This window comes from Benincasa hispida, chromosome 8 (assembly GCF_027475165.1).
Source record: "Benincasa hispida cultivar pf3 chromosome 8, pf3_genome.v1.1, whole genome shotgun sequence".
In the NCBI taxonomy this organism is placed as follows: Eukaryota; Viridiplantae; Streptophyta; class Magnoliopsida; order Cucurbitales; family Cucurbitaceae; genus Benincasa; species Benincasa hispida.
The window spans coordinates 2,626,198-2,639,340 of record NC_143485.1 but is presented as its reverse complement, the minus strand read 5'-3'; the positions used below and the strand labels follow the sequence as shown (position 1 = coordinate 2,639,340).

At 35.4% G+C, this 13,143-nt stretch overlaps 1 protein-coding gene across 2 annotated transcripts; it reads left to right on the top strand.

Annotated features, from left to right (window-relative positions):
• The first annotated feature begins 6,558 nt into the window (after positions 1–6,558).
• LOC120083396 (transmembrane 9 superfamily member 5) lies at positions 6,559–12,712 on the top strand. 2 transcript variants are annotated; one of them, XM_039039148.2, is made up of 7 exons: positions 6,559–7,070; positions 7,643–7,683; positions 7,947–8,535; positions 8,621–8,752; positions 11,353–11,509; positions 11,618–12,102; positions 12,199–12,712. In XM_039039148.2, exons 1-7 carry the CDS (start codon positions 6,910–6,912, stop codon positions 12,413–12,415), a joined length of 1,782 nt encoding a protein of 593 aa, XP_038895076.1. In that variant the 5' UTR covers positions 6,559–6,909; the 3' UTR covers positions 12,416–12,712. The 2 variants fall into 2 exon arrangements, with proteins under 2 accessions (XP_038895076.1, XP_038895077.1); XM_039039149.2 differs by having other exon boundaries at positions 7,940–8,535.
• The last annotated feature ends 431 nt before the right edge of the window (positions 12,713–13,143 follow it).

Genomic DNA, 13,143 nt, shown 5'->3' with positions numbered 1-13,143 from the left:
TTTACATGATAGTCTGTAATATATTGAAGAGATTGGAGTGAAGTTGAAGAGTTGCAACCGATTGATTTTTTCTGAAAAATTCGGGTAGAAGAAGATGCTCTTCATTAGGTTGTTGGAGTGAGCATTCTTCAAGTTCCCTTTGATTTTAGCTTATTTTGAGTCCCATGACTCAATTTAGAGCACCAAGAGAATAGTAGGGAAGATCTTGTGGTGGACTGCACAAAGATTTGGAGGATTTAGCAGCTGGAAATCAAGATTTCAATGGTTCTTCAAAGGTATGTCTTGAAACCCATTAAATTATGTTTAAGCATGTTTTCTTTTCTACCAAAATTAATAAATTAAAGTGCCTATCGATTCTTGTCGCTTCCTCTGCATGCTGGTACCAGCCCAACATGTTTGTGCAGTTGGTCAATATTAAGGCGAACTCTAGAAATGGATAGGGTCGCTTTAGTTTTTGCCCCAATGGTTTTTCCCTTCGGTTGGCTCATTGGGGCGGAACTCGAGGATCTAAAATGAAGGGTCACACTTACGAGAAATGATTAAGCAAGTTAATGATTTCTTGATCAAATAAATTATGACTGATCATTATATGAATAAGAGTTATTCTGGTGTAATGATTAGTTGAGAGTGTCTCAATTCAGTGAAGGGAGAAACTGACTACCCTTCGGTGGCTTTTTTTCTAAATCACTGAAGCATCATTGCAAAATTAGATGTTAAATGGGGTTCATTTAGATTTTGCTAAAAATGATCGGATTTTTTTAAAGAGTTATGCTAAAATCTAATGTAGATCAATAGATTTGTTTTTTCAGCAAATATGTCAAATAGTATTTTTCTTAGTTGCCTTTTCAAGTTTGACCGATTTCAATTATGTTAAATGGAAAGAATTTATTAAAATATTTTTCGTGATAAACAACCTCAAAATTGTCATGATAGAGGATTGTCCTCAAGTCCCAACCCTTGATGCACCACGAAATGTTAGTAATGCATATGAGGTGTGAATAAAGGCTAATTCGAAGTCCCGAGTTCACATTTTGGCAAGCATACCTGATGCGTTGGCCAAAAGGTTTGAGAACATGGTCATTGCACACGAGATCATGGAATCATGGCAAGAATTGTTTGAACAAATGTTCTCACTGTTCAAGCAAAATGGGATTGATGACAATGAGACTAGTAGTGTCAGTTTCCAAGATAATCTCCCGTCCACATTGAATGTTAAGGGCCTAACAAAGAAAGCAATTGTTGCCAACTCTGATAAGGTTCATCGACGAGGATTATCCTCTTAAATGAAACTTGGAGTTTACAATTTGGGTTTTCGTACTGATCCCATTACTCTCTAGAAAAGGAAGAACTCCAAAGACAATAAATATGATTTATTTTTGGAGATGTGCTTAGTAGAGGATGATGATTTTGCATGGATAGTTGATTCAAGAGCTACTAACCACGTGTGTTCTTCCCATCAAGGATTTAGTTCCTGGAAACAGTTGGAAGCTAGAGAGATGACTGTTAGAGTAAGTACTTGTGAGGTCGTTTCAGCTATTGCTATAGGCAGGCTTAAGTTATTTTTGGATAAGAAACAATATATGTTATTGGATAACGTATATGTAGTTCCTCATATCAAGAGGAACCTAATTTTTATTTCCTGTCTAATTGAACAAAATTATTCCAGTTAATTCTCTGAGAATAAAGTAATTATTTTTAAGAATGGAATGAATTTAGGTTTTGGTTCAATAGAAAATAACATATATGTACTAAGGTCGTTAGTCATAAAGTTGTGCTCAATACTGAAATTTTCAAAATAGCAACAACTATAAAAAGATTGAGAATTTCTCATAAAGAAAATGCCCATCTTTGGCATCTAAGGTTAGGTCACATCAATCTCAATAGGATTGAGAAGTTGGTGAAAGGTGGACTTCTCAATGGTTTAGAAGAAAACTCTTTATTAGTATGTGAGTCATGCCTTGAAGGCAAAATGACCAAACGACCTTTGACTGAAAAAGATTATAGAGCCAAAGAAACCTTGGAGCTTATATATTCTGATCTCTGTGGTCCGATGAATGTAAGAGCACGAGGTGGATATGAATATTTCATCTCTTTTATAGATGATTATTCTATACTTGGGTATATGTACCTATGCAACATAAGTCTGAAGCTCTTAGAAAGTTTAAGGAGTACAAGACTGAAGTTGAAAACTTGTCAGGTAAAAAGATAAAAATACTACGATCTGATCGTGGTGGAGAGTATATGGACTTAAGATGCTAAAACTATATGAAAAAACATGGAATCATGTCCCAACTCTCAACCCCAGGTACACCTCAGTAGAATGGTGCATCAGAAAGGAGAAATAGAACCCTGCTGAATATAGTTCGATCTATGATGAGTTATGCTCATCTTCCAGACTCGTTTTAGGGATATGCAGTAAAGATTGCAGTTTATATTTTGAACAACGTTCCCTCAAATAGTATTTCTGAAACACCTTTTGAGTTATTGAGAAGTCATAAAAGTAGTTTACGCCACTTTAGGATTTGGGAATGTTATACCATATTTGGAACAATTTGATTGAAAAATTCAAGAATAAGGACATAATCCTACACTTCTACATGGTAGTGAAAGCTTATAGAATGCCTAAGTGGCGAAAGCCAGCCACTCTGTCACCCTCCATTTCAACACCTTCTAACCGGATCTTAAAAGCAATTCCCTTTGGCTCTATCAAAGCATCCCGGGGAAAATCAATATGTAAATACATGGTTGAATGACGAGCAGTTTCAATAAATATGTGAAAGTACTATATCGTGAAGCTCGAATCAACCACTGTGAATCGATACTTGCAGAGGTCAGGTTTGGAGTGTAATTTCTGATGCATGTGCATCAATAGGAGATCCATATCTATTCCAACAAAAAAAAATATAAGTATAAATTTCGTTATTTCTAAACAATCGTTCAGTCATTTATAAACGATCGTATAGAATTTTCTAAACGATCATGTAGAATTATCTAAACGACCGTTGAGAGATTTATATGTGATCACTAAGACTGTTTTCCACGATTGTTTATACGGTCGCTAAAACTTTTCTATACAATCGACTAGAATTTTCTAAACAATCGTTTAAATATTTATACACGATCGTTTGGTAATCTTAAGTGATCGTGTATGAATTAATAGAGGTACTATTAGAAATACTCACATCCCCAAGCACCCATATTTTTTTCTCAAATGTTTTGAAGAAATCTCTGGTCTTGAATGTATATACTACAGTTCGCTCCTCATTTTTTGTTTTTAGACTACTTTTCCATTATGCATTCAACAAAACATTTGGGACTGGGAAGCATGGGTCATAGGAACTAACGGTCCTTAGGAAAGTCAGGTACATGGTCAATGGAGTGGCATTGATAACACTAGAGACCAGTTTCATTTCCACTATGGCTGAAAAGATTTTAAAGGTGACTAAGGTTGAATTGTTTTGTAAGGAGGTAGTTGAGGAACACTTAAAGGAGGTGGATGAGGATCACGCGAAGAAGGTGGATGAGGATCATGTGAAAGAGGTGGAAGAGGATCACTAGAAACAAAATCTCTCTTTTTCCCCCCTTTTCACATCCTCAGATGTAAAATTTGTTGGTTTTTTCCTTTTCCGACGCTCGGGGCAGTCATTTTTATCCTACATTTAAATTATAAAAATGAGTGACAGTATAATGTTAAGAAAACTAATTCATGCAATAGCCTTACCTTGACTTCAGTGTCCTCCTTTTGAGTTTCAGTCCCCGCAACCTTGGCTGAATCCAAATAAAAAAGGCTTCTAAGATTGAACGATTGAGTGGGAAGTTCATGTATTTCATCAGCGGTCGGATGAACTGACTGTTCCTTGACGGTTGGACCATTGCCGTTGTCCATCAATTCAGACAATGAAGTTGGATTTTGAGTTTTGGACTGCTCATTAATTGTCCAACGTCGCTGGTATGAAATTTGGACTACTCATGATAAGGGGTTTTTTCCAATATTAACAACCTCGATTTCTTTAGGCACTTGAGGGGGATCTTTTGCACTGATCTGATGAACCTCATTATTGTTACCATCATTATTATCATCATCATCACGAGAAATCCACCCATCATGATGAATCCTTATATTACTATCCTGAACAAATCAAACCAAATATTCTGTGAGGGGAGGTAATCGTTTAATATTCTTTATGCAATCGCCTATGTATATTCTAAACAAGCATTTAGTTAATCTAAACAGTCGTTTAATAATAGCTCAACTATCGTTTAACAATATATAAACGATCGTTGAGATAATATAAACGATTGTTTAAGATTATCACAACAATCGTTTAAGAATATCCCAACGATCGTTTAATAGTATCTCAATGATCGTTTAACAATATGTAAACGACCGTTGAGATAATATAAACGATTGCCTAAGATTAACTAAAAGATCATTTAAGAATATAAAAACGATTGTAAGAATACAGAAATACATACCGCATTCAGACGTTGGACTAACAGCTTTATTTCGTTCAGTTGTTAGCCCATCAGATAATGTTGGACAGTAAATGTATCTCCCATCTGACGGACTATGGTAGTCAAGTTTGTCAAATCTTTGCGAACATCTTTAATTTCCTTTTTAAACACCTTGTAGGATTTGGAACGACGATGTCTTGAGAACTTTTGTTGCTTATTCGAGTATTCGTCACGTGCCCCTCTTACCTTTCTTAAGGTTAGTCTGAACCGGCTTACGTAGTGTGACTCTGTGTCACGTTGCCTGTTTACAGGCTGATCTACATAGGATTCATACCCTTTGTGGCCCCCAAAGGACTTACGTGTATCGATGGAGTGTTCAACACCCTCGATCATTCTTTCTTCATCAACATGGACCACATCAAGTCCTTCCAGTTGGTCCTCTTTGTACCTTATCTCATCTATGCTCAGTACAAGTCTCGACACAACAATAATCTATACATAAACATATGAGCAAGTTAGAATGTATGAAACTATAATAGGTTACTTACTAAGCGATCGGTTACTTACTTTTTTTGGCTAGAAAACATTATTGCTCAATGATTTATAAGATGGAGCACGTGAACAAGTCCATCTAAGAATTCTAGGAATTGCAACCTTGCTAACTTTTGTGGCTATGAACTTACTTGATGTGGATAAAATTTCGTATGTGCAAACCTACAATATGGGAACTTTGTTATATATACATAACACAAAGATTGTATTGTATATTAAATTGAATCATAAACAAAAGCACATACCTGAAATGCAAGTGTGAATCTCTTTGTACAGTAGTATGAGGCATGGTTAGCATTTTCTGCTTTCTTTGAATCGTATGTCTCCTTCCTTCCGCACATGATAGTCTTCATGCTACTTAATGTACGTTTATAAAAGCCAGAAGACCAGTCGTAATGTAAAAATACTTCATGGTCATCGACAATCCCAAATACATTCATATCGAATTGTGTTTTCTTGTCTTTTCCAATCATCACCGTCTCAATGAATAACGCCAATGCAACCTTGATAACATCTTCGTCATTAGTAAAATTGAACTTCTCAAATGCGGTCTCCACATCCTTGCAAGAACTATCCTTTTTCATTTGGATCCTTCAGTCCAAGAATGAGATCTCGCAGCCTCTCACCACTTGTTTCTCTTTCGACTATTTCCCCAGTCGACTACAACCCAGTTATCAAGTTAAAATTGTCTTGGGAGAATGTTACCTTCTTCCCTAGAATGTTGAATGATATAAAGTCTGGGTTCGCAAATGCTACTTCTCTTAACAGAAAATGGTGGAATAGTTGTCCATTAAATTCCAGATCTATATCCAACAATGGACCAGATGTCATTTTCCTACATATTCTCATATGTTCTTCTATCAACTTATTCTTAATCACAGAGGCAGTTTTGTGGCTTTGGCATGAAATTGTAGCAAGGAAATATTTCTCAGCAAGAACGACCATCTTACCCTTTTGACAAACGTATACATTACAACAATTAGTAAACGATCGCATAACAAAAACATAACGATTGCATGACAAAAGATAATGATTGCATGACAAAAACTAAACGATCGCTTAACAAAAACTAAACGATCATGTAAAAACGCCCTAAACGATCGCATAACTGATAGCTAAATGATCGCACAATAAATATCTATCTGATCGCTTAGCATTCTCTAAACGCTCGCTTAATAATCTATAAACGATCGCGTAGTATTCTCTAAACGCTCAATTAGTATTATCTAAACGCTCTCGTAACTTTAATTCAACGATTGATTACGAACAAATACGCGATTAAACCCTAAATGCTCGTCAACGCTAGAATATCAACATGCATTCAAGGAGAAAAGTCGCATACTTTCAGATCATGATGATGATGGCAAGTGAGTAGAGACGACCGGCAAGAACCTCGGATGAAGTTCGGAGAGAAAATAGGAGCATTAGATGAAGTTTGGACAGAAAACTGAGAAGAGTGCTTGAATGCGAATGAGAATAGGAATAGGTGCTTCTTTGGTTTTAAAAATTCAGGATATATCTGATGTTTCACATGTGAAAATAAAAAATTCTGCCCTACAAAAGTTTTTAGAAAGAGATCATCCATAAAAAAAATCGAGTTTTTGGGATATTTTATGAAATTTTCTTCTACCAAGCCAATCCCACCGTTTCTTGCAAATTCCTCATCGTAAATCCAACTGAATTCTTTGTATTTTGGAATTAGGGACGACGCAAAGCTCTAGATTCCGAAATTGCATACTGCAAAATCACTGCAGAATCATGAAGTAGAATCATGAAGTCAAAGGCTACTCAAGCATGGTTCTGAGTCGCCATTTTCCACCAATCGCCATCAAACTCTTCCATTCCAGCAATTCGCTCTCTCCAATCTCTCATACTTGATCTCCACCTTCTTCTTCTTCAACAATGTCTAGGTCTCTTCTTGAATTCATTACCGTTTTGGTGCTTTTCGGTTCCCTTGACTTCTCATGTCGTCTCTCTACTGCTTCGCCGCTCAATCACCGCTACAATATCGGAGATCCAATTCCGTTATTCGTCAACAAGGTCGGACCTCTGCACAATCCCAGGTAGTTCATTTGAATCCATATCCTTTACTAATTTGACCTTCTTTCTAATTAACTGATTTGTACCAATCATAAGCCTGTGACTCTGAAGTAGGGATGTGTGAAATTCGAACTGCGTTGAAGATTGTTGTGTCGATGAGTTCTTAACGAAGATCATATATGTGTATAGGTTTAGAGTAGATTGTACCAAAGTTTAGATGAGCATACGAGGTGGAACATTGAAATTGACAGGAATGTGGAGAAACTATGAAATTGGAATTGACTTATTGACTGATAATCATATTTTTCTTCCAGTCATGTCTTACTGGATAATTCTTGGAACTACATTTTCAACATATTTCTCACTTTTTGTAACTAATTATAACCTGAGGACTGAGAGCGATACCTCCTTGTGTCAAATATTTGTAGCTTTAGCGATGAGGTTTCTCGTTGGACTAGTTTTCAAACGTTACAAATGGTGACTTTGTTATTGGAGCAAGAATACTATTTTAACTTATATTGAATTTGTTCTCTCTCTCTCTCTTTTTATGTCTTGCTTCGTCTGATTGTTTACTTCGTTTCCCATTTTCTTGCAGTGAGACCTACCAATACTATGAATTACCATTCTGCCATCCAGGTTAGCCTTTTAAAGGAGCCTAATTGAAAGACTTTCACGTTTGAATAGATATTAGCACTATGTGATGATATATGCTAGTTAATTGCAAAAGTTGCATCGTTATTTGGATTACCTCCTTTAGAATTTTGAATTGTATGAGCATCCAATAAGGTTATTCAGTTGTTTGTAAACATGTTGTTAAGGTATCCTATTTTAGAATCACTTTTGTTCCAATGTTTTTAATATCCAATAATATGTTTAAGGATCTTCTCCTTAGCTTGCAGATCCAGTAGTCCAAAAGAAAGCGACCTTGGGGGAAGTTTTGAATGGTGATCGGCTGACTGGTGCCTTGCATGGGATGAAATTTAGGGAAGAAAAACCATGGGAGACTCTCTGTGAAAAGAAGTTAAAAGGTGCTGAAGTTTCACTGTTCAGAGATGCTGTCAAGAATGATTTTTACTTCCAAATGTATTGTGATGATCTTCCAATGTGGGGTTTTGTTGGCAAAATTGATGACCAAAGTTGGACCCTAGACAAGCAGGGTCCAAAATATTATCTCTTCACACATATTCAGTTTGATGCTTCCTTCAATGGGAACCAAATTGTGGAAGTTAGTGCATTTAGTGATCCAAATCATGTCATTGATATAACAGATGATGTTGAACTCAATGTTAAATTCACTTATTCTATTTTTTGGAATGAAACTTCGGCTCAGTATGGAGATAGAATGAATAAGTATTCAAGGGCTTCACTACTGCCTGTCAGTCAGAGAATCCACTGGTTTTCATTCCTTAATTCAATTGCTATAATTGTGTTGTTGATGGGATTGCTTACTTTGCTTTTTATGCGACGTCTGAAGAATGATTTGAGGAAGTAATGTCTTGTAAATAAATTTTGCTCGAGTATTTTAAAAAAGTTTGTCTTGTATATTAGCTGACCTACTTTTTTTGCGTTTTAGGTGTTCTGGTGGTGACGAAGAGGATGAAAAAGAGGTTGTTTGGAAGTATCTTCATGGAGATGTTTTTAGATGTCCTCAAAATTTACCCCTCTTTAGTGCTGTTTTGGGTGTCGGTACACAGCTGCTGATTATGTAAGTTAATTTGAACTATTTCTTCTATAAGCTATGTTCATCATAAAATATTGATATGCTTCAACAGCAATACTAGCTTCTTTATTATGCATTTTGATAAAAGAAGAATTTTGTCCATATTGTCATCGGCACCACAATATAATTGCCTGTTTTTTACTGAATCAACCTTAGGCCAACGCATTTTAAAATAAAACCATCACTTGCTTTCTAGGAAAAACACACTCTAGTTTTCATAGAGGTCGACGCAGAACACATGGTGCCACCAAAAATCCGATGTTAAATTTATTTGAAACCAAACATGCAGTGGAGTGTAAGGAGCACTTCAAGGGGTATATAGTGGGTTCAATATTGTATTCTCTTTATTTTATTTGAGATTCAATTAACTACATGAAGGACATAACCAATTGTATAACATGGCATGGCACTGCATGAATGCTGGAAATGGAATATAGTGCTAAATAAAATCTAAGGCCTATTGGGTAACCATCTTGCTTTTTAGTATTTGGTTTTTGAAAATTAATCCTATTTCCTTCCCATTTCTTAGAATGATTTGCATCTTTCTTAAGTACAATGATTGAATTCTTAGTCAAATTCCAAAATCAAAAATAAGTTTTTTAAAGCCACTTTTTTTAGTTTTCAAAATTTGGCTTAGTTTTTTAAACCATTAAGTAGAAGTAGATAACTATTGAAGAAATTTGGAGATGGAAGTTGTGTTTATTGGCTTAATTTTCAAAAACAAAAAACCAATAACTAAACAGTTACCAACTATTTGAATAAGACCTATTCTATAGATTGTAGAATTGTGTCCTTGAATTCTAAAGAAGCCTAAATGAGCTGGAAATTGAGAGTTGATTTTTCTAAGGCATTGTTCTATAGATTGTATAATTGCATTCTTGAGTTCTAAAGAAAGTCTGAATGATCTTGAAATTGAGAGTTAATATTCCTCAAAAACATTTGGTTTTGGCCATGTTATTGAAGGGCAAATGTCAACACATGGTCTAATATTATGATGGGCAGCTTCTCCTTCTTTTAGTGACAAAAAATTGGAGACATGGTTGTTGACAACGACGAACGGGAAATATATATGCGTTATTCCAATGTCATTGTTGAACTTAATAATTTAACATGTCATTGACGTAGTAGGTGATGACGTTGACACTGTTTTACTTGCACAGGACACGTTTAATACTTAATAGATAACAACAACAAGAAAAATACTGAATTTTTTCTGCATGTCTTCACGTTTGTATCAAAGGACTAAAAAGTTCATATGCAAGCTTTACTTCAGATAAACTGAACAAGACAGACAGAGGGGGAAAAACGGGTAAATTATGACAATTACCCTTGTATTTTACCATTGGTTTCAAAAATACCCCTATCTTTAACTTCTATAAATGTTTCCAAAGTACCCATGGAATGGAAATCCTTTAAATTTTGAATAGAAATCGAGACTTGGAATTGTGTGGTAGACGATGACCTAAAATGATGTGCTAATCTAAATTTTCTTTCTAGGACACTAATGCACCATTTCATATCTCAATTTTCGTCCAAAATTTAAAAGAATTTCTACTCCAAGGATATTTTTGAAACATTTGTGAAAGTTATGGAGTAATATTGATACTTTGATAGTACATGGGTATTTTTTAAACCAATGGCAAAATTCAAGGGTGTTCTTTTATAATTTAACCAGAAAATAATGGATAAATAGAAAACTAAAAGGTGTCTCCTAGTAGGAAGTTGGAAACTGGGATCTGAAGTGACAAAATTATAGCAGAGTGAAAAAAGGAATAGCCATTCCAGAAATGAATTTATCTTTCCCTTCATGGGAAAAAAAATTGATTTTTGGCAAACCTAGAGAGAAAAAAGCGGAAGAGGACGTGACCTTGTGCTTTTTTTTTAAGCATCATAATGAGTACTATTGTTAGAATACAAGTATGCTTACAAAAAAAAAATAGAAGAATGAAACAAAGAAATCAGTTTGGACTTGGACTAGCATTTTTCCTTTTCATCTGGGGAAAGGGACTTGGGTCTCTGGAAAATCTAGACAGAAAGAGCGAGGGTGATCATATTGTAGGTAATCATATTGTTAACAGAGAGATAGTGAAGTGGGCAAAGTTGGGGGCTGACAGACAGTTTCTCAACCTGATGGACCATCCAGCTTATAAAACTGTATTCCTTTGGTATCTAACGCCATGTTTCTCAGTTTTATAGATCAAATTTTCAATTATATTTTCACTAATCTTGGAGGATTTTGTCCAAATATAGTGATATACTCTTAGTTCAGCCCAATTAAATGATAAAATTGACAATTTTTCCCTTGGTATGCAGGGTGATTCACAGTTTTGCTATAGCGATAGTTCCCCTTTCTTGCTTCCCCTAGTCTTCTAACATTTCTGCCATAGTATATGTTATGTGAAAATTTCCTTCCAATTTATGTTGAAGGGTCCATTAGTCATGTGCAATCAAACAGATTGCGGAAAGAAAGTGTTTTGACCCATAATAGAAATATTATTTTCATGAGGCTAACACTAGCAGTTTTAAGTGTGATTATCATCAAATCTAGATTTTATTTCCCTCATTTTGTATATTTTTTCCAACAGGTTTTTCTGTTTATTTCTTCTGGCGTTTCTGGGAATCTTTTACCCATACAATCGTGGATCACTATTCACTTCCATTATTTTAATCTATTCTCTTACATCAGTCGTTTCTGGGTATACTTCTGCTTCTTTCCACTGCCAGTTTGCCGAGACTGGATGGGTAATATTTGCCTCTTTCTGTGTGTTAATTCTTTGATATATCTTTTTGCCGTATTATTTTAATGATGTCATTTCCTTCTCTCCTTTGATTTCAACTTCTGATTTACAGGAGAGAAGTGTTATTCTATCCGGGATTCTGTATTTGGGGCCAGCATTCGTCATAATTTCTATCCTAAATATTGTCGCTATATCGAATGGAACAACTGCAGAACTGCCTATTGGCACCATCATAGTGATTCTTCTCATATATATTTTTATCAGCCTCCCATTGCTTGCATTTGGTGGTATAGTAGGACATCACTTTAGATCGGAGTTTCAAGCGCCTTGTGCCACCAAGCGAAACCCACGAGAGATTCCTCCTTTGGCTTGGTTCAGAAAACTTCCTTGTCAAATGTTCATCAGTGGTCTGTTGTCATTCAGCGCAGTTGTTCTTGAATTACATCACTTGTATGCAAGCATTTGGGGGTTCAAAATTTTCACTCTTCCTAGCATTTTGTTCATCACATTCATCATCCTTATCATACTCACTGCAATTTTGAGCGTTGGTTTGACTTACATTCAGCTATCGGTTGAAGATCATCAATGGTGGTGGAGGTATCTATTTTGTCCAGCCTTCATGATGCATGTTTGTTCTTTTTGAGAATGTCATCCATTTTCTTCTTTATAATTACTGCCTTTTCGACTGTGCAGATCAATGTTCTCTGGGGGCTCAACGGCCATCTTTATGTTTGGATATTGCATATACTTCTATGCCAGATCAAATATGAATGGTTTCTTGCAGCTGTGCTTCTTCGTAGGGTATAATGCTTGTATATGTTACGCATTCTTCTTGATGCTGGGAGTTATAAGTTTTCGTGTTTCCCTGATTTTCGTTCGTCGTATTTACAATGCGGTCAAAAGCGAATGAGTTCATTTGATAATGTCTCCATTTCTATCATTTTATCGAGGGAAAAGAAGGAAGCAGTTATTGGCCAATGTGCGTAGGACGACGATGGATATGAAGTTCTTTCATCCACTTGAAGAGATTCATACAGAGAAAGAAAGCAAGAAAAGAAAGAGAAGATTTTGGTAATTGGGTGATCATCATTTCTTGACATGTAAAAGAAGAAAAAAGTGTTAGACTACGAATCAAAGTGAAAACAAGATTTTACATTGTTTTTATTTGGAACAATATCATTTCTTAAGATTTTGGACTTTCCTTGAATGGTTGGCTATTCATGTTTATACTTCCATATTTATATTTTCAAGGAATGAATAACCATGGATAAAGAGGCATTAAATAATTCCACCATATTCTTATTTGTATATTTCATATATATTATTTGCATAAATTTCTTTTTTTTTTTTTCAGGAATATCACAGTATAAGTATTGATCTAGGAGATTTGGTTATAGCTACTCCGTTCATAGACAAGCATTGTGATAGTCTCGCACTAAGCAAACAGGATTGACTTACTATACTCGTGCAACGTACACCTCTCGGTGGTTTTTGGACATTTTTCTCTCTTCTCTTTGTAGGAGTTGTGAAGTTCCGTAGCGGAAATGGGGATCGGCACAATTTTAATTTCACAAAACAAAGAAATTACAGAACATACAATATGCATCAAAATAAAATAAAAAAATTATAACATGCATT